The following is a 21237-nucleotide window of genomic DNA, read 5'->3' on the forward strand; positions in this document are numbered from 1 at the left end:
TTACAGGCCACTGTGACAGCAACGAGTGCATTTTAATTAAAGTGCCCTCCAGTTAGCGTGTGCGTTTATAAAGCCCACGAGGGACTCTTTCCCAGTGAAGAGAGATGTTCAATGAACTGCTGTACGCTGCATGTGCATTGTGAATGCTTTGTCAACGTGGGCTAAATTGGTTGCGGATTGTTGTCAGGCAGTGAGAGAAAAAAGCTCCAATAAAACTATTATTCTCCCTTGCACACACACACACACACCAAAAAGCTCATCTCCGCCACCAGTGCTGCGGGTTTCCTTATGGGTGTCCAATGAAGCATGCAGATCAGCGTCGAAATTAAAGAGGGATCTGTAATGAAACTCCCAGAGCCCCCTCAGTAAGAAAGTAACAAGACAGCCCATAAATAAGACACACAGAACGAGATCATAAACGATTCAGACATGCCAGGAAGTAGGAAGTAGGACACTAGACGAGAGCAGGAAGTCTACGGGTGCGTTTTGACTCCACGGGGAGAAATGTTTGGTATTTGGGGCAGAAATGTCATGTAGCTGTCACAAGGAATATTTAAATGAAGGACGGTAACGTCTCTGTTGAAGGTACTGATGTCGGGCTTCAGTTTGAAATGTAAATCGAAGACGGATTTAAGAGTTCTTGCTCGGTAATGACTCGATTCACACACTCACTGAATGATTTATAAAAACAAACTACTTTTAGAAGGTAGGAGTGGGAGATCTAATCCTGGGATGCCAAAATTATATCAATTTCAGAAGCAGGGTCCTCCTTTTTATAGAGATATCAAAAGATGAACTTCAGGTAATGGCTTTTACTCTTCAAAAATAGATGGATACCCTTCAGGAAATGAACTCTTCAAATATGAAAAAAGCCTTGATTCCCAGTTTGGAATGCAGTTGAAGCATGTTGAGCCTGATTGAACGAGCAGGTGTTGCCCGTTTAAGAGCTGGAGGAGCAGATGGCGAACAGAATCAGACCGAAAGGAGGAGAAAAAAAAAAGTGTTTGCCGTGTTGGTTTCTCAAGTTTATTCGATCTGTGGTTATCAAAGACAATGCCCAAAAAACATAAGTTATGAAAAAAAGCCTTCATGATGGGGACTCTGAGTTTGATATGACATAGCATTATCATTTTTAAACATATTTTTCCGCATTTATTTTAAAACAGCAATGTTAAAAGTAAAAAAACAAACAAACAGATGGACAGAAGAGACAGTTAATATCTCGGTGGAGTGCTTCTTTTGGTGAGCCTCGGGACGGCTCCTGTGTCTGTGTGTGTGCGTGCACCATGAGTTCACCATACTCCACATAATCTTACCATTGTTCACTAGAGGTCACCAGCGCAATGACTGGAGTTCACCATTGTTCCAAGTGCTGGAGGGAGGAAGGGGAGAGTGGGGGGAGGGGGGGAGTGGGGGCTGAGGACAGTCCCCTCTGTCACTGCCAGTCTCCTGCTGGCCGCACAAACACTATTCAGTCAGGAGGAAAGCCGGAAATAAAAACACACACTGCTCACCATTAATCAGGCACCAGGTCGTGACATGGCCCCTTAGATTTAAACAGCACACACAGGCACGCTTGATCGCACACACATCCATCCACGCACGCACACACACACACTGTACAGTATACAATGCACAAGCCCCATACGCGCAAAATTAAGACTGTTAAAAACACTCGATAAAAGCACAATATGGTATTTTAAAATTAATTGCACATGTCGAGACGAGATGGAGGAAGCACAGTGAGAGGAGGAGGAGGAGGAGAGGAGGAGGAGGAGGAGGAGGAGGAGGAGAGGGGGAGCAGCGGTGAGCATGGCAAGAAGAGAATACAGTACATTCAGTAAACAAAACAAAAACAGGAGAAAAAAAGGCAAGATTAGAATCAAAACCACTGAAAAGAATTAAATAAAAATCAAAACACTTTTTTTCCAGTTTGTCATCTTTTTTTTTCTTTTTTTCTTCTTCTTCAGTCATTGATTCGAAGCTCACTCTGGGGTGTGCGAGTCTTACAGTAGTCCCAGTCTTGTCTCGGGAGAGCGAGCTCGGTCAGTTGTGTAGATTTTAATTGTTTTCTTGCTTTTATTTAAAATCAATGTTCACGTCTACGTCTCTACAGACCCGGCGTCAGCGCGTCGGGCAGGGGGAGTAGTGGTAGGGTGCAAGTCTTCCATGACCTGACATATGCACAGGCATTTACACAAGTGCACACACACATTCGCGCACGCATACACACACGCTCTCAAATAAACACACAGAGTGCATTCTCATTCCTATCACCCCTGGGTACAGGCTTTTTCTTTTCTTCCCAGCTTAGCGCACTAAGTACGCCTCTCTCTTCTGTACAAAAGCAGCCTCCTTCCCTGGAATCGGAGTCTGCGTGTTTCTCCTCACTCCTCTTCTTTTAGTTATTTTTTTCATTTCTTCTTCTACTTCTTTTGAGAGCTGAGCAGTTTGTCTGCCTCGGGGTACGTCGGGTACTTCACCGTCTCGATTTTCTCTTTGACCTTGTAGGAAGGGTAGAGGCCGGTGCGGCCCAGTTTGCGGTTGATGCCTTTGGAGTATCCGTCCCAGTGGTTGCCCGCCACGCCGATCACGTCTCCGGGCTCCAAGGGAATGTCCTCGCTGTTGCGCGGCTGGTGGGGGTAGATGGCGATCTGGTTGTGGGCGTTTTGACCTCCAAAGTAGTAGATGTCATCCAGGGAGTAGAAGAAGGAGGAAGCGTCTGGATGTAGCGTCTGCATGATCTCATAGGCCACACGGCAGACCTGAGACAGGGACACAAACAGATTATTTTCTGTTATAACTACAATTATATATGTTTATGTAGATTTTTTATCATCGACCAAACGATTGGTTGAAGTACGGAAGAGGTAGGAGCAAAAATAATGAGGAGTTTTTTTTTTCTTTATGCAGTTTAAGAAAAAAGTGGAAATGACAAAAATAAAGTCAACTTTTCGGCGTTCGGTAAAGTTGGAAAGATATTCACAGATTGGTTGTTCCCGTGTCAATAAGTCACCAGAGGAACATTGTTTTAGAGACGTCTGTCTGAACAGTTTGGTAGACTGCAAGCTACAACCTGATATTCATCAGTGTCATAAAATGAGCAATAACCACTAAAGATGGACGTTTGGAAGAAACTTGCCAACTCGATTATCTATAACGTTAACGATCAATTAATCGATTAATTGCGGCATGCATACATGGGCAAAATAATATATATATATATATATACAGCACTATGCAAAAGCCTGTTTTGATAACAGACGCTTTTATTTTGAAAGGACGAAAAGAGACGTAATCCTGTCAATTGTAAAACTAACTCAAGTGAGATTAAACTGTTAAGATAATGTCAAAGAGTTCAATGTTTTATGTTTTTGCCCCCGAAGAGTTTTTTTTCCACAGTAATCTTGCATATTGAAATGTGTTTTGTGTTTAAATAAGTTTTGGATCAAATTAAACCTAGTAATTCCTGCTAGCAAGGTTTGATACAGTAAGCTAGTTTTGCTCAAATGAATACTCTTGTATTTCTGTGTGTTTTATAATTGTTATTGCAACTTTCAGTTTGCAAACCGTAGCTTTATCCAACTTAATTCTCAACTCTTTGGCTTTATTACGTACGGCAACAGAACTAAATGCTGAGTGCCGTGTTTCAGTTCACTGAGTACTGATACGCAGTCATAGATAAAATTAAAATTAAAAATACACAGATCGATTAAAAATTCCATGTGATCGACCAAATTCTTAACGACCATTAATCGATAATCGATTAATTATTCTCATCCCTTATAACCACAATATTTAAGGGTAAAATAGGAGTAAAAAGGTAAAAAATGTTAAAATCCCCTTACACATGAATGAGCTACTCTTGGTAGAAGGTTAACACAACTATTGTTTTGGGTGAATCTTTAATGTAATTAGTGTGAATTTTTAAAACATATATTAGGATAATCAGTTTGCCGCTTGCAGTCTACTCAAAAACTCAAAAAGTTGACTTTATTCTCACCATTTCAACTTTTTTCAAGTGCACAAGGATTTTTTTACCCCCCCTTCTCATTATTTTTCTCTCCTACCTGGCCCTAATCCGCTTCCATATTAGAGTAGACATAATCACAGTCAACCAAGATTTTCTTTGGTTGACTGCAGCCCAAGATTTAACAAAACTCTACATTTATTTTCATATAAAGTGAATAAACATGATAATTCCTGGATAATTCTCGTCTGCCTTAACAAGATAGCCCCCCCCCCCTTTAAAAATAACCCATTATTTATTCATTTGGGTTCTACTGAGTGAATAATGACAGCAAATTCAGCAAAGGAAAAAGTCCCTTTTTCAGTCAAAGCATTGCTCAAAAAAGAATAAATACCCGTGAGTATTTGTGAGCATTTCTGAACAGCTGATTGTAACTTTTTCCACTAAAGATTTATTTCTTTATTCAGGATCCCCATTAGTTACTACGTCGGTAACAACTATTCTTCCATGGGTCCTCACAAAAGGTTAAGGTTAAGACATTAGATAAACACCTCACATTACATATTATACAATCCATAACAAAATAAATATAATACAAAATTAAAAAAGTAAACAAATAAGTAGTTCTCTAACATTAATGTAATCTTAACTTAAACAGGCACAAGCCTAAAATAAATAATCAAATGGATTCCTACATTATTCTCTGAATAATTACTGTTTTTAATTCCTTTTTCAAACTGATTTTACTGCTAATCTGGGTTAAATACAGACGTAGTTTGTTCCAGGTTAACATTTCTCTAGTCACTACATGACAGTTTTGTCTAATTGTTCTCTCTGTTATAGTTGGCAGTCCTTCAGATGATGGAGACGCCAGATGTTGGTCTGTTTTTTACTCAGCAGGAAAGCAGCTTTAGCTGTATAAAAGTACATCATGTATTTGTCTTGGTAACAAAGCCGTTGAGGCAGGAGAACGCTGGTAGAGGTACAAAAGGACTTCTCACTGTAAGACATATACTTTTCCTTTCAGCCCTGCTAAAGGAGGGATAAAAAGTGCTAAGCGACTCATTCCAGTCCGATCCTTGAAGCGGACTATTAAACCCAGAGTGTGAATAGGAATTATGCGGCTCACACATTATTTTTAGGGCTGGCAGGAAGCCCGACCACTTCATGTTATAACTCTCTATAAAACAGCACTTTAGAAGCTGAGATGATCAGAATAATGGATGACAAATGCCACTGTAATGTCAAAGCCATAATAAATGTGCCGTGAATCATGTGAGTGGAAATGGGACAATGGGGTTGTTGACAATCACATGATTGTGATTGTGGAAAAGGTTCTGGCTTGACTTGTGTGACAAAGTGGAAACATCAAGTGATGATTGTCTCCTCCTGCAGCTCCAACAGTCCACTTCAACACAAAGGCAAAAGCTTTGTTTTTAATTAATCATATGATGAAGGTATTTTGGTTTTTAGGTATAAAATTAATTCAGGTTTTTTTCCTGTTACTTGGTTATTTTTATCCATCCTGATAAAATGTAATTTAACATTTTAACTTAATCATAATTCGACAGCAAAAAAACAATTATTTAGACCTTGAAGGTCTTTTATTTATCTCTGAAACAGCCGTTTGACTAAAGAAATCTCAGCGTAACGTATTATATGTATTATTCAATTAAGTATTGACAGACAGTGAGCTCTGTATTCTTAGAAACAGTTCAGAGGGAGGAGAAAACGGCTGAATTGTTATCACCTGACACACACACACACACACACAAGTTTAATTAAGTGCCGACACATGGTCACATGATAATAAACAAATCTCCATTACAGCTGAGCTCCATCCACTGATGGAGGTCATGAGATGTGCCTGAAAGGTCCAGACAATTTCCAGGAATTTGACCCTGTTTATACTGTGTTTTTGTTAAACCAGACATTTAATTTGAACTGTAATGTATGTGAATACAGCAAAGGTGGGACCATATCAATGTTTTGCATGTCACAGTTAAGTCCCAAGTCTTTGTACTCAAGTCTCAAGTCAAGACAAGTCAAGACTCCAGCACAGAACTGGAGCAAACAAAACCATCAACATCATAAATGCCTTTTAGAATTTGTATTTACTTGTTCTTCATGATTCTCTCCTGCATCTTGATGAATTGATTTAGGAAATGAGTTGATTCTTTGCACACATATACAACATTTAAATAATTTGAATCTTTGGGCTTGGGGGAAGTTTTCAAATATCTTGAAGTCACAATGATAAAGTCCAGGTGAGTCAGGAGTCATTGGTGTTGAAGTCCAAACTGAGTTGCCATTTGTTTTTGATTGTGTCAAGTCTAAAGTTTTTTCTGTCATTTCCTTTTTTTTAATCTGTATTTGTTCATGGTTTTATTGGACTTTGAGTACATTTTAAAGTGCTATATAAATCTGATCAATTATTATAGAATAGAATAGCCTTTATTGTCATTGTATATATACACAACGAAATTTGAGTGCAACTCCCATTGGTTATAATTATTGCTAATAAAGTAATTAAATTAAACCCAAGTCGAGACCTCTGATATACAGCTACATGTTAAGAAACGTTTATATGATTCATTACATAACATTATGGATGTATTTAGCTTCACACGTCCCAAAACATGTGTCACAATAGTACAGTTTTTCACTAAATATCCAAACATTCCTAACTTCACTCCACTTTCATGCTTCCTTGTATACTATTGAGCGCTGATAAAAATTCCAGTCAGGCCCTCGTGTTAGTTTGAACTGCTTTCATCCCAACATCAAATCCATCCCAACCTTCAGTTTCATCAAAATACCAAAAAAAAACCCCACAAAAACACACAGCTTGAAAACACCGGTCCATGCTGTCTCTAGATGGGCACTGACCTGTGAGGAGAAGGTGCAGACCAGGAAGTCGGTCTGAGACAAGAAGTGGATGTCCAGGATGACTCCTCTCAGCGAGTTCTCGGTGTAGCGGTTGTGAAGGCCTGCCGACCACGAGATGGAGTTATCACTGATGAACTCGTAGTCTGGATACCTGGAGGGGACGAAGAGTCAGCAGTCATGACAAGAGAAGGAACAAAGCTGGAAGAAAACCATTCCTCTTACATGTCCACTTGTCAGAATAACAATGGACACACACACACACACACACACACACACACACACACACACACACACACACACACACACACACACACACACACACACACACACACACACACACACACACACACACACACACACACACACACACACACACACACACACACACACACACACACAACTCGGCCTGTCACAATAATTACTATATTGACTTATCACTCAATATATAAAAAATGGACACAATAGTTTTTCTTCTGGACTCAGTATATTGACTTTTTGTGCTTATTTGCATTATGTTTAAAGTAATGCTGCAAATGTTTGACAGGAAGTACAATTTGCAGAAAAAGCTATGTACTATATTTCCCAAGCAGCCATTCCAGCTGTTTGTATGTTATTTTAATAATAAAATAATATAATACATAATGATTATCTCACTGCAATGTTTTGTTAACAGAGCCTGAAAGTCTATTTTATTTGTTTTGGTTGTAGTTTATTTATTTATGCTTTATTTATCAAGGATATTTTAATATTTCTTTTCCACATTTCAATTCCAATGTTTAATATTCTCGAGATTTAAAAATTCATTGCTGTGGAAAAGGATGTGCTTATTATGTTCCAATCATTATAAAACTAAAACGACATCAATACAACGATACTGTTGTTTATCGTGATAGTTTCTGGGAAATGATATCGTCCTAAAAAAATGTGTTATGGTGACAGGCCTACACACAACACACACTGCTGGACACTGACTTGGTTTTGGCTTCCTGCAGCAGCGAGGGGTCGTCAGTTGCCAGGTAAACTCGTTTCTTGTCGACGTGGACGCGCCGGGCCAGGTTTTGGAACTGCTCCTCCACATGCAGCATGTACTCCTCTATGGGGTGGAAGGCCGCCTCCGTCCCCACTTTATCCGTCCTCCTCACATGGACTCTACAGAGAGACAGACAGACAGGGACACAGATGGGGTTACGGACTTGTATAACAACTGCTGTAAATTTAGAAGCTTTTTCATTAGTGTCAACGCTAATGCATCCTGATGTGTCCCCCGACAAGGACGTAACAGGAAAATGTGTCATTAATTGCCCATTTTATGACGAGTTGGACAAAGTGTTGTGTGGCTGTCCATCGTTTTGCATGGAGGGAGATGAGATTCTGCAGATATCTGCAGCTGTATCAACACAACTACCAATCAGATTGACCAGAGTGTGGACTGGAGGGCCCTTTGACCCTATAACATACAGTCATGGAAAAAATTATTAGACCACCCTTGTTTTCTCCTTGCTTTCTTGTTCATTTTAATGCCTGGTACAACTAAAGGTACATTTGTTTGGACAAATATAATGATAACATAAAAAAATAGCTCATAAGAGTTTTATTTAAGAGCTGATAACTATGTATTTTCCATGGTTTTCTTGATAATGATTTTGTTGATGCAAGTATAAGGCAAGGCAAGTTTATTGTACAGCACCTTTCAACATCAGGGCAATTCAAAGTGCTTTACACAAAACATTAAAAGTATAAGGGACATATATAAAATGGCATTCAAATTTACAATTTTAAGACTGAAAATGAGCAGATAAAATATTTAAGGAAAAATATAAAAGTATATATAACATTTTAAAATTGAAAGTGAGCTGATTAAATATTAAAAAAAAATCAATTATCAAAGGAATAGAAGTTAAAGTGCAGTATTACTGAAAGGCAGTGGCAAACAGAAAAGTTTTTAGTCTAGATTTAAAAGAGTTGAGAGTTGCAGCAGACCTGCAGTTTACTGGGAGTTTGTTACAGATATGTGGTGCATAGAAACTAAACGCTGTAGGCAGGACGGTTGCAGAATTCTGGTAATTCCCGGCAAATCCCATGGAAACTTGGAAACCATGGGAATTAACACGAATTTATGGGAATTAACAGGAATACAAAATTGAAGGTTGGCCCTTAACAGAGAACTTAAATATAGTTGGGAAAATATATTTAAGCATTATCTTGTCTAAAACAACAAGATTTCATGCAAGTACACTTGAATATCTATGCACTGTGCATTCTTCCATCACAGGCACAGATGATTTCTAGAAATCTGGATTACATAAAGTTACACTCTACATGGGACTTTTTCTGGATTTTTGTTTATATTTATGTTTGATACAGTTTGTTTAAATTACCCCCAATTTCCAGTTATTTCCCATACATTTCCATTATTCACATTTTTAAATATATACAAAATTCCCAAGGTTAACTTCCCATGGAAAGTTTCTGGAAATTTACCGGAAATGTTCCACCCCTTTGCAACCCTAGTAGGCAGTAATGAAAGCTGAACAGCGGTGTCTCAGCTGCAATTTTATATCCGACAGTGCATTTTAAAGTATTAGCTGCTTTCTTGTTGAGTCATGCAACATTTCAGACATCAAGTAAAAATTACATCTTGTCTACTTCATCCAACAAATTGTGTTTGAGTGCTTGGATAAAATAAATACCCTTTTTTTGAAACCCACAGGATTTACAAATGTCGCATTGTTCTATTGTCAAGAAGACAGGACTGTCCTGCAGCGATGTATTAAAGACTGGATGATCCACAAATGAATCCTAATTAAGGAAAACAAGGTGAAAGAAAATCTCAAAGGACGTTACTTCTAAAACCCTGTGTGGTGAAGCTAAGAGGCGACTTGTATGTATTTTATTTTATTTCTGTTTGTGTCCTTGTTGAGGGAACCTAGTTTTAACTCAACCGTCTGTTTTTGTTGTTGATGTGTTTTTATGTTTTCACGGCACTTCAGCTTGAATGACATATCTTAGAAATCTTTTCATTGTTGGTATAAACGCAAGTAAAAAAGGAAAAAGAAAGATGGGACAAAAGACAAAGAATGGGGAAAAAAGAAAAAGGCAAGTGGCGACAGAGAGAGAGAGGGAGAGTATGTTTAAGAAATAAGAGTGAGACAGAAAAATGGACAGAAAGAGAAATATCCAACACAACTATATTTTTCAGTGTCCTTGTCATCGATTTCAGTTAGAAAGGACAAAGAGAGACTGCTGTCACTGCTGTACATATAAGAAGAACAGCACAGCGTGGAAGGCGAACAAAAGATGGGCGAGGAACGGAAACATTTCCCCTCCTGATTCAGAAGCATCCCTCAAACTGATGGATGCCCAAACACAATTTTTATTCCATTCAGAAGTATTCAATTACAAAACTACCCAGCCACATGTGCGTTCTGGCCTTCGGGAGCAAATGAAATCGCAAAACCAAAGAGGAAAGAAAAAGGAAATTTCTCTTCCTTCACTTACTGAAGAAAAACTGAGTGTACACTATCCTCCACATCTATTCTCAGTGCAGCCAGCTGCCAACATCTGGGGTCAAAAGCCTTTTAAGGACACTTTTTGGTGAAGAATATTACACATTTTCCTTCCCCTATTCAGAATTTCCAAGCTGCTTTAGGGAGTCAGACAGCTTCTCTAACCTCAAGGCTGCCTCCAGCTCTTTTGTGAGAATGAGGTAGAGGAGGTAAAAGTAAAAAGAGAAAGAGTCAAGAGTTCAGAGGAATAGAGAATAAACAAGCTGTACCTAATTTCTGCCACAATCAGGGGCTTGGGGATGGTCGCTCCAGAAATTGAGTCTTTATTTACGTGACGAGTAAAACCCAAAGAATGGAGAGAAAGAGAGGGATCAGGTGCAGGAGTGGGCGGCGGGGGTGTCGGAGCCTTTCATTCTGCGTCTCTGTGATCGGACAGAGGTCTCAACTCGAGGCTTTTCCGTCCTTTGTCAGGGTCCCTTCTCTCCTGCTCCCTCACGTCTTTCATGTCGACTATTTTTTTTGTTCCTGTGAACTCTCTTTTTGTCTCGCCCTTTTCTCTCTCCCGTCAGAGCAGCAGAGGCCGCGCCGAGGCATTGCTTAGCTCTTAGGCATCTCCTCCCTCCCCTCCCCTCCCCTGAACTCTCCCACACTACCTCCACAGTAATTCAATTCATTTCTCTCTATTCATACAGTACTGGCAAGGCAGGGCAATCCTCATGGTGGGCGTAAAAGCATACATTAGAGACATCAAACACACCCACACTAGACACAGCAAGTGCTGATTCCGGCAGATTGTGACTGTAACATATAGAGTGAATAAATGATTTGCTTAACAATGACCTCTGGATGCCTATCAGCTGCATGTAAAGAAGAATATTACCATATTACAGCTATACTTAATGTAGCATCTTATGCAACGTGCATGCTTTAACATCAAAACATGTCAGAGCTGTTTTGAAGATTCACTGTTCATCATTACAGATAAGTGACAAATTAATAAAAGGCCAACATAGGGCTGGGCGATATGGACCAAAAGTCATATCCCAATATATTTGGGCTGAATATTGAGATACGATATATATCCTGATATTTTTTATCTCAAAGTGAGAGCAAATGGTCAAAGTCAAAGCCAAATATGACATATCACAAGTGGTTTTATTGAAACTGTTTATTTAAGTGAACATAAATACTGTATAACAACAGGAGTACCTTTAAAAATAAATAAATCAAAGCTCCATAAAGTGCACATTTAAATAAAAATAGCATATGAAATAAAATGGGCCAATCTTTTTCTTCGAAAAATATACTTATATGAGAAAAGAATAACGAACATTACTAAAGAACTAAATATGACAAACCCTAGTAAGGGCAGCATTTATATATAAAGAAAGAAAACATTTTTGAACTATATCGATATATGCGATATGGTGTAATTCCATATCACATTTAAAAATATATCGATATATTTTTTATATTGATATATCGCCCAGCCCTAGGCCAACATAAAATGTCTAATTAAGGTGTTCGGCCACTATGAGCTGCTTGAGGAGCTTCAGTGCTCTTATAAAGCATAAAAGATTGGAGACTTTTTCTTTAGTTATCACTCATTTATATAAATTCTGAAAAAAAAAAGATGATGATTCAAACTTGTCCTCCAGTTGTGATACAATATCAACTGAATTCAATTAAGTGGGAGTCTAAATCCTTGATAAATTTGTGAAAAAGAAATTAAATTATCAAGTAAAATGTTAAGTTAAGGCTGAACTGAAATAATTTTATTAACATGATATGGTTCAATCGGTCAAATGACTACTTGTACGTGAAAAGGGATTAGTTGTAGTGATAGAGAACTCATTTTTTTCCCACTCTGCAGCTCATTGTTTTGATTTTACTACACCAAACTTCTCATTCATTTAATTTCTCCCAGATTTATGTATTTTTTTCTTTTGTCAAAGGCTCTAAAATCCCACTGTATGTAACCTACTGAACACCAAATTGCTGACAGTCAAATTCAGCAACAAGCTGGCGTAAAGAGCCGGGACTTTAGAAGTGAAATGACAGTTATTTAACTCAGTAGTTGGTGGAGACCAAAACAAAGAAAAAGCAGACTGAGTGAATATTATTCTCATCATGTGGTGAGAAAAATGACTGAAAATGGATGGAAATGTTACCGATTACTTATCTAAATGGGATCATTTTGACAGACATTCGAATGCAAAAAATGATTTGCCATATTAAAGAGAATATGAATTTTGAAATCCTGATTCTCATTTTCATTGAAAACATATTGAAATGATTATTAGTGTGCAATTTCATTAAAATGTCAACTAATTGTTCAGCCCTACTCTGTATGTGGAAATCAGCAACTTTAAACAGCGTCTACAGCTTTTTTGTGCAGTTAAATTTTCAGAACAATACAACTGTATTATATATTATTAATAAGATGCCACTAACCATGAATACCACTCAGCATTTACTGAGTTTTTATCACAAATAACCTGAACATTTGACATATTTTTGGAGAGATTTTGTGAATTAAAAACATATGCACAATATATTGCAATTATAAACTCATTAATGTAGAAAAAAACCTCCCTCCCTCCCTCCCTCCCTCCCTCCCTCTCTCTCTCTCTCTCTCTCTCTCTCTCTCTCTCTCTCTCTCTCTCTCTCTCTCTCTCTCTCTCTCTCTCTCTCTCTCTCTCAATTCAATTCAATTGGCTTTATTGGCATGACGTAACACTGTACATATTGCCAAAGCAAGCGTCAGAAAAAAAAAAGATAACAGTAAGGAAAGCAATATTTACAATAAATTATTATAATTATATTATTCATTTTAAAGGAATTAAGAAAAGAAAAACTAATAACAATTAACAATATCTCCCTTTCACTCTCACTCTCTTTCACTCTCCCTCTCTCTCTCCCTCTCTCTTTCTCCCTCTTACTCTCTCTCTCTGCCCATCTCCTCTCTCCCTCCCTCTCTCTCGCTGACTAGCCTCACTACCATTAGGAAGCATTAAATGGTGGCAGGATGGAGCTGTGCTGATAGCTGCTTTTAGTCGGTGGCTTCCAGCCTTCCTGCAGCTCGCGTCCTAAGGGAGCAGCAGGGGGAGAGTGGTGTTGGCGACTAGAGGCGTGCGGGGGTCGGCTGGCGGTTGTCTGGGTGCACTGGGGACAAGCTGCCTTTCTATCCCTCCTGGTACTCTCTCCATCAACCCCTGCATCTCCCGCTGCTGCCGCCCTCTCGCCTTTTTCTTGCACTGAATCTATGGATCTCTTTCAGCCCCACTTTTACATCTCACATTCACACCCCTCCCTCACTTTTACACAAACACACACACACACAGACACACACACACACACACACACACACACACATACACACACACACACACACACACAGCCTTCCCCCACACTGCTGATAGAAGCGCACAGGCACTTTGTTGCAACATCAGTGCAGAGTGGAGTGGATGTATCAAGAGCTGAGAAGGGACGGGGAAAGAAAAAAGGGATGAAAACTTTGTTCTACCCAGCACATCATTTCAATAAGCCTTTCCCCAGCGATATGGAGGGAGAAAAGAGTGGGATATATGAGTGTATGCAGGGGGGTGGTGGAGTGGGAAACAGAGAACAGTGGTAGAAATGTGTGTAAAACTATGAGAGCAAGAGAATTGTGGGTAGGGATGTGCGCCCAGGGAAAGTGAGGGAGAGGTGAGTTTGAAAAATGTGAAAAATCTTGAAGCAGGATGAACAAATGAAGACAGAGCAGCGATCACAAATGAGAGGATGTGAGAGGACAGGGAGATTGAAAAAAGTTGGGATGAGTCACAGAAATAAAAAAAATGGGGGAGGAGAGTGAAAGAGGGCTGGGAGAAAGAGATGGCAGCAGGTGATGAAAGGCAGAGAGGTAAAAACCAAAGAGAGGAGCATCTAAGAGGGGGGGGGTGGGGGAGTGTAACAAGAGCGAGCGAGAACTGAGCAAAGCAGGACAGAAAAAAGTGAGAAAGTACAGCGACGATAGCTTGCAGCAAAACGAAAAGAAGAAGGTGAGAAAGAGGAGTTATGAAGGGCGAGAAGCTGGCACGGAGACTGTGAACATATGGATGTGAGAGTAATGAAGGGGGTTACAGAACTAAACCAGTCTGACTTCACAAACTATTAGAATATAACTCTTAGCGTCTGTTTTAAACTACTTCCTTTACCAGGCGGGATGCAATCAGCCTCGTGGGACGGTGCAGAAACTTTAGATAATCTCAGCAAAAGTATCTCAAAGTCATCTCGTATACAGTCATGGAAAAATTATTAGACCATTGTTTTCTTCATTTTCTTGTTCATTGTAATGCCTGGTACAACTAAAGGTACATTTGTCTAGAAAAAAATGGAAAATGTCTAGATATCAGCTCTTAAAATAAACTCTTATGAGCTATTTTTGTTGTTATCATTATATTTGTCGAAACAAATGTACCTTTAGTTGTACCATGCATTAAAATGAACAAGAAATGAAGAAAAAAAGGGTAGAATAATAACCTTTTCCATGAATGTATATATCCACCCCGCCTGTCAGCTTACCACTCATTATGTTCATTGTCCTATTACAGTAAATCCCTTCCCAACTGCCAGACCAAGTCCTATTCCATCCAGGTGTGAAGAGCTGGGTGGAGTTATTTATGAGTCAAGAGAGGCTGGCAGACAGCACATGAATGTTTGTTGACAGAGCGCCTGACAGGGGAAACTAAACCGAGTAAATAAAAAGCTAAACATGTCCAAATCACTCCTGAGAAGCTGCTATTAAAAGTGGCTTACAGTATTAGGACCGCATACATTCCCACGAGGGGCCGCCCTCATGGGAACTGAGCACTTCACACTGATAAATACTCTCCACTAATAGATACTGGACCAGGAGAAGTCCCAAGTCATTTTCAAGCAGAATCTCTGGAGACATATGACTAAGTATTCACAATCAAAGGCAATACAATATCAAAGATTGAAATCAGACCTGATAATGGCGTATTTGGAACAGTTGGTATCATCTCATCTACAGCATTTATGCCAGCATGAAAAGAAATATCCAGGTGGCGTGTTTATTAGATTAGGGTTGGGCGACTGGAGGAATATATCAGATATCTGTGGTTGGCGCAGTATATCGGCAGTAGTTTTGGGGCAATTTTTGTCATTTTACTTCGATTTTTTAAGGGTTTGACTCCAAAGTAAAAGCAAAAGTGAGTGCACAATAGGCAGCCAGAGCTATCCAGGGACGGCAGAGAGACACAGATGGGAAAAACAGCATGTAGGGACAGAATATTTTCACATCTCATCTAACTCAGTGAATTAATCACTTTTTATTTTGACCAAACCAAAGATGGTGATTGTTAGAACAGTGGAAAGACTAACAAAGCCGGTTATGGTGACTTTTATTTTATTTCTGTCAAGTTTGAATGAAGTTTTTTATACGACCCAACAATAAAACAAGCCAAAAAAAAGTTGGAACGCTGTGAAAAACTTAATAAAAATGTGTTGCAAACTACATTCAATTGAATAAAGAACAGGTATTTAATGCTCAAACTGATTAACTTTTAATTTTTGTAAATATATTATGAGTTTGATGCACTTAATTTATGTTTAACACTGCATCCCAGAATTTTTGGATCATACAACCCTGATTCCAAAAAAGTTTAGACGCTGTTTAAAACAGGGTACGGCAACTGGAGGAATATATCAGATATCTGTGGTTGGCTCAGTATATCGGCAGTTGTTATGGGGCGATTTTTTGTCATTTTATACTTAGATTTTTTAACAGTTTGCCTCAAGAGTAAAACCAAAAATGAGTGCAGCCAGAGCTATCCAGTGACGGCAGAGAGACACAGATGGGAAAAATAGTATGTAGGGGCAGAATATCTTCACAATGGTGCTTGTTAGAACAGTGGAAAGACTAACAAAGATGGTTATGATGAGTTTTATTTTATTCCTTTAAAGTTTGAATTAAGTGTTGTATACCATCCAAAAACAAAACAAGCCAAAAAAAGTTGGAACGCTGTGAAAAATGTAAGAAAAATAAAGGGTCTGCAAACCTGTTGGAACCTACATTTAATTGAATAGAGTACAAATACAATATAATTAATGCTCAAACTGATTAACTTTTGTTTTTTGTAAATACATTCTGCATTAGATGCACTTTTATTTATGTTTAACACTGCATCCCAGATTTATTGGGTCATCCAACCCTGATTCCAAAGAATCAGGACGTTGTTTAAAGTATAACCCTCCAAAAACAAAATTTGAGTCAAAGCTTATTACAGAAGAACTGAAAGGCAAAGATGAAGGTAACATCTTTAGTTTATTTAGCATTTGACTAAAACACAACCAAGACTTTGTCAATTCATAAAGGAAAACATTTTTGGGCTAAATCTACCTTTACGGGAGGAATGTTGGTTTTAAGAGGTTAATTATATTCATTTTGTACAGTTTTCAATAGAAAATATATGTCACAAAGAATTAGCAAATTATTGCATTCTGTTCTATTTACATTTTTTAAAACGTCCCAGCTTCTTTGGAATCAGGGATGTACAGTGATTTCATAAGGCAATATGATGCATGAATATACCAGCAAAGAGTGATTTTTGGGCTGAAAGTGGCCAGCTGGAAAATTCTTACATATTGCCCAACCCTAACTCAGATATCAGAGCACCGAGGTGTACTGTGTCCTGCCTGCAATGAGGACTCTCCTGAGGGGTCAGAGGGGACAACTCGAAACTACAGTGCCACTGTTCCTTGTAATAAAAGAACACGTCATCCAGTGCAACAGTGCAGCTCATTTATGTGTCTTTTTAATAGTTTTTGGACAACAATGGAGCTCTGTGGCACAGAGGAATAAGATATGTTAGGGTTTGGCCACACAGACAGTAACTGTTCGTTAGATAAAATGAATGTTGTCTTTTGGTCTTTTCATGGGATTTGTTGACATTTAGAAAAATATAGAATACAGCCAGCCTTATCCTTTAACCAACTAAGACTATTGAAGATAAAAGAAAAGCTGCCGGGCCATTCATTTTTAATACGGTCATTATCTGTGTTATAAGCTTCTCTTTCCTTGTCTTGTTCGGGATTTGCTGATTTTAAAATCTGTCAGTGATGCTTTTTACTTCTCAAGGATTTAATTGTCTTTGTAACAATATCAGATCGGGGGGTCTTCAGTATTAACACACTTGGAGTGGACTAAAGACTAAAAACCCTCATGGGGACATTTATACAGAAAACAAGGCAGAATCAATCATATCATGCACCGCTATTAGAAGAAACAGAGTGATGAGTACAGAGTGATGAAATTTCTTTAATCGAGTTGATTTGCATGAATATGAGCTGTATTAGTGTAAAGCGGGAAAGTAATGAGAAAGCAAATGCCTTCCAAAGATAAATAAAGGTAGAAAATTAGCCAAACAAAACACCACCATCAAATGAAGTTACTTTTAACACTATTGTATTAACCTCGTATTAACCTCACCCAAAGCAGTGTTTGTACTCCACCACAGGCCCCACGGCTACGTCTTTGTTTTCTTCTTCCTATGCCTTCTGTTTGCTTTGATTACGAAGCACTTAGTACACTTTATTGTAGAGATATGCTATAGTAACAAAGTCATTATTATTGAAGTGCAGAAAACGGAGAAAACAAAGCCACACATAGTGAGAAGTAAAGTCTGCGAGTGCTTACCCGATGATGGGGTGTTTGAAGCCCAGCTTGGCGGTGGTCTGTTGGATCTCCTTCTCCAGCCACGTCTGTGGGCGCACCAGGTACTTGACAAACTGGGACACCCACCAGACGGAGGGGTCGCCGTGCAGACGGTGCAGACGCGGGGCCAGGTCCTCGGGGATGGCCAGGGGCAGGTACGGGGGCCGTGGGTGGAGACTGTCCACGATAGGCAATTCCACAACCTGGACGTCCTTATCGTGGGCCTCTCCTGGTTGGATGGAAGAGAAGCATTATTTCTTCAATAATTCTGCCAGAACAGCTGCAGTTTAGGACTAGGTAACTAACGATCGTGTTCATTATCATTAATCCTCCGAACGGTAAACGGTATATGAAAGCCAATTACAGCTGTGAAAACAAAAATTATCATCGGATTTTCAACATTTCCAGTGGTCCTTGAACAAATAACTGGTTTCGAAAAGTAACCAAATTGAAATTTTGCCAAAAATAAACAGTTTACACTAACAATATCCTGTAAAAAAACAATAAATTCTGCGCTCCTCAACACAGCTAGGAAGCCCTCAGCTACTTGGCTGAGACCAGCAGTCACGTGATAAACAATTGGTGAAACTTTGACTAAAGTGCAGGTTGTTTACACAGAGCAGACAGGAAAGGACAAGAGAGGTTGTAAGTAGAGGAAATGTAAACAGTTCAACATGTAAAGCCCCTTTTATTTGTTGCATATATAGATTCCATTTTATTTTATTTGTAAAATATATGATCAAAGAAATCCAACTTGCCTTTTTTTCTTCTTTTATGATACCATTATAACTGTATTAAAGGCACAAAAGACTTTTTTGAGTCCTCTACTTGTAGTTATGATTGTGCTGTTTCCAAAGTGTTGCAGGACTTTATATTGCAGTGAAAACGAGGACACAGTGAGTAAAATGAGGCAAAAAACTAAACCATATTTTTACCACAAATCAATTGTTTAATCTGTAAGAAATCACAAACTTGAGAAAAATGTTAATCTCAGTTTCCCAGAACTTAAAGTCATGTCTTTTCTCATTTTGTCAACAGTCAACAGTCCAAAACCCAAATGTTCCATTTGCATTAAACGATCCAGAGAAAAGGAAAAGCTCCCATCTGAGAGGCTGAAACCAGCAAATGTTTGGCATTTTTGGTGGATAAACGACTTATGTGATTAATGGATTATCAAAATTGTGGGAGATTTATTTTCTGCAGATTGACTAAATGTTTCAGCACAACTCAAGCTCAAACCGAGGTTCTCAAGATAGAAGGTGTGGCATGACGTGAAACTTTTAAAGAGCTTTAAAAGAAATTTGTGAGTTTTGACTAGGTGAATACTTTTCAACTTTTTTTGTTTTGTTTTGTTTATGGAGTTTGGAGACAACGGCAAATTGTCAGCATAAGTTTCTATCAAATAACTAATAACTGTGAGTTCACTGAACCTTTCAGTGTCTTTTTCTGACTGTAATGATTGCTATTACTCTTTCAAAATAAAACATTACATTGTGATTCAGCCTTACTATAATAATTCCTGGTCCAAATCCCCCACCTCATGTGAGTCCAGCTCTTGTGATTGACAGCTGCTCTTTGCCTGTCCTTGCTTAAAGGCCAAGGTAAGCTCCTTTCTATCAAGGCTGTGTAGGGCCAGGGGCTGATGCAAGGACCTGGATTGGAGGGGTTGGGGGATGCTGGAGATCTGGCATTGGCCCCTTTAGGCTGAGTCCTGCTTGGCAGAAGCCCTGGGCAGAGCGTTGAGCTGGGCTGATTACGAAGGTCACCTCTCTAGGCAGAAAAAAAGCCCTCGTGCACAGCCAGACCTGCGTGCACATCAAGGCTAACAGTCCACACATAGATAAATGTGCATGATACACACCTGTATGTGTGAACAAGCATGCATGCACCCGCCCACACACTAACCTGCACATGTACGGGGTCTTGTGGACAGAGGCGGGAAAAAAAGTGATCCAACACTGACAACTAACGGGGATCCAAATAAGACAACAATAAAAAAGAAATGTGCTTTCACACACACAAACACACACACATACACACAAAGAGCCCCAGCTAATCTCATCGCACCAGAAGGGATATGCCTGGCAGACAAAACCTTCACTCTCTTTCAGTCTTAAAACCCGAGGAGAGTTTTTTTTTGTCCGTGTGTGTGTGTGTAAACCCCCTGATTTACACAAAAACAAGTTTGAGGCCTGTGTTCTGTCAGACTAAAGTGGCTTCTCTAACTGCCACAGACAGGCCCTAATACAGCTGCAAACACATCCACAACACACTTCCAAATAAATGGCATAATGACTCATTAAAAATGGCCTTTCACGGAAAGGGTACATAAAAAACATGTGAAAAACAAGGACAGAAACAGAGGCTTCAATTTATGTGTGTGTATGCCTGAGCATGAACTGAATATAAATTGGTAGAAGCATTAAATATTGAACAGAAAAAATATTCCCAGGCCTGTCTTTGCTTATATAACTGCATTGGCATGATTCACATAAGGGGGAATGGGCATATTTCGAGGCCTGCACTTCTTGGCACAAATGTACAGAGATGCAGTGCATGTCTGCCTCCCACAGATACTTAATTAGATCACAAAGCTCTTTCTGGATATATTTCCTATATGACTTAAAGCATATAGGTCTGCACTGACGAAAAAAATCCTACATTGTATTTTAAGCCTATGATGTATACTGAGCCTAATAAATATTTCATAAGATTAACATATCTATGAAAGTGGAGAGCCAAGAGTGACACTATCCAGACACAAAACACGAAGCCTCTCCATTCATAATACATTTGAGATGAAGTTTATGAACTTGGAGAACTCTTGTTCCAGTCTTTACATGGCAGGGAACATTATGTTTCTCCTGCTGCTCTGCGATTCACTCATAAGGCAGTAATATCTCTACAGAGAACCTCAAAGGAATACACTCTCTTTGGCAAATTAGCTCTTTGATCAACGAACCATTGTTCCACAAGAAGACTGGTTTCCCCCTTTGTGCGTTCTGAATTTAGTCTGTTATACCAGGCCTGGGAGATGGTACTGAGCTCGCTCATGCTGTCCGTTGAATGTAAAAGTTGTAGTAAAACAAGAACATGCACCAGTGGGTTAATAGACAGAAGGGTTTGAAACTCATTATTTTCATTCTATAGCG

The 21237-nt window shown here is 39.0% G+C and overlaps 1 protein-coding gene across 1 annotated transcript in view; it reads right to left on the bottom strand.

The window, feature by feature from the left end:
* Positions 1–1003: 1003 nt before the first annotated feature.
* fut8b (fucosyltransferase 8b (alpha (1,6) fucosyltransferase)) overlaps positions 1004–21237 on the bottom strand; it is a 108585-nt gene continuing 88351 nt past the window's right edge. The window contains exons 7-10 of the mRNA XM_059355992.1: positions 18068–18314; positions 7832–8008; positions 6860–7010; positions 1004–2765 (exon numbers count right to left, since the gene is read on the bottom strand). Of these exons, the coding sequence (XP_059211975.1) occupies positions 2427–2765; positions 6860–7010; positions 7832–8008; positions 18068–18314 (914 nt within the window). The 3' untranslated portion in view covers positions 1004–2426. The remainder of the gene's footprint in view (positions 2766–6859; positions 7011–7831; positions 8009–18067; positions 18315–21237) is intronic.

Source organism: Centropristis striata, chromosome 18 (genome assembly GCF_030273125.1).
Source record: "Centropristis striata isolate RG_2023a ecotype Rhode Island chromosome 18, C.striata_1.0, whole genome shotgun sequence".
Lineage (NCBI taxonomy): Eukaryota > Metazoa > Chordata > Actinopteri > Perciformes > Serranidae > Centropristis > Centropristis striata.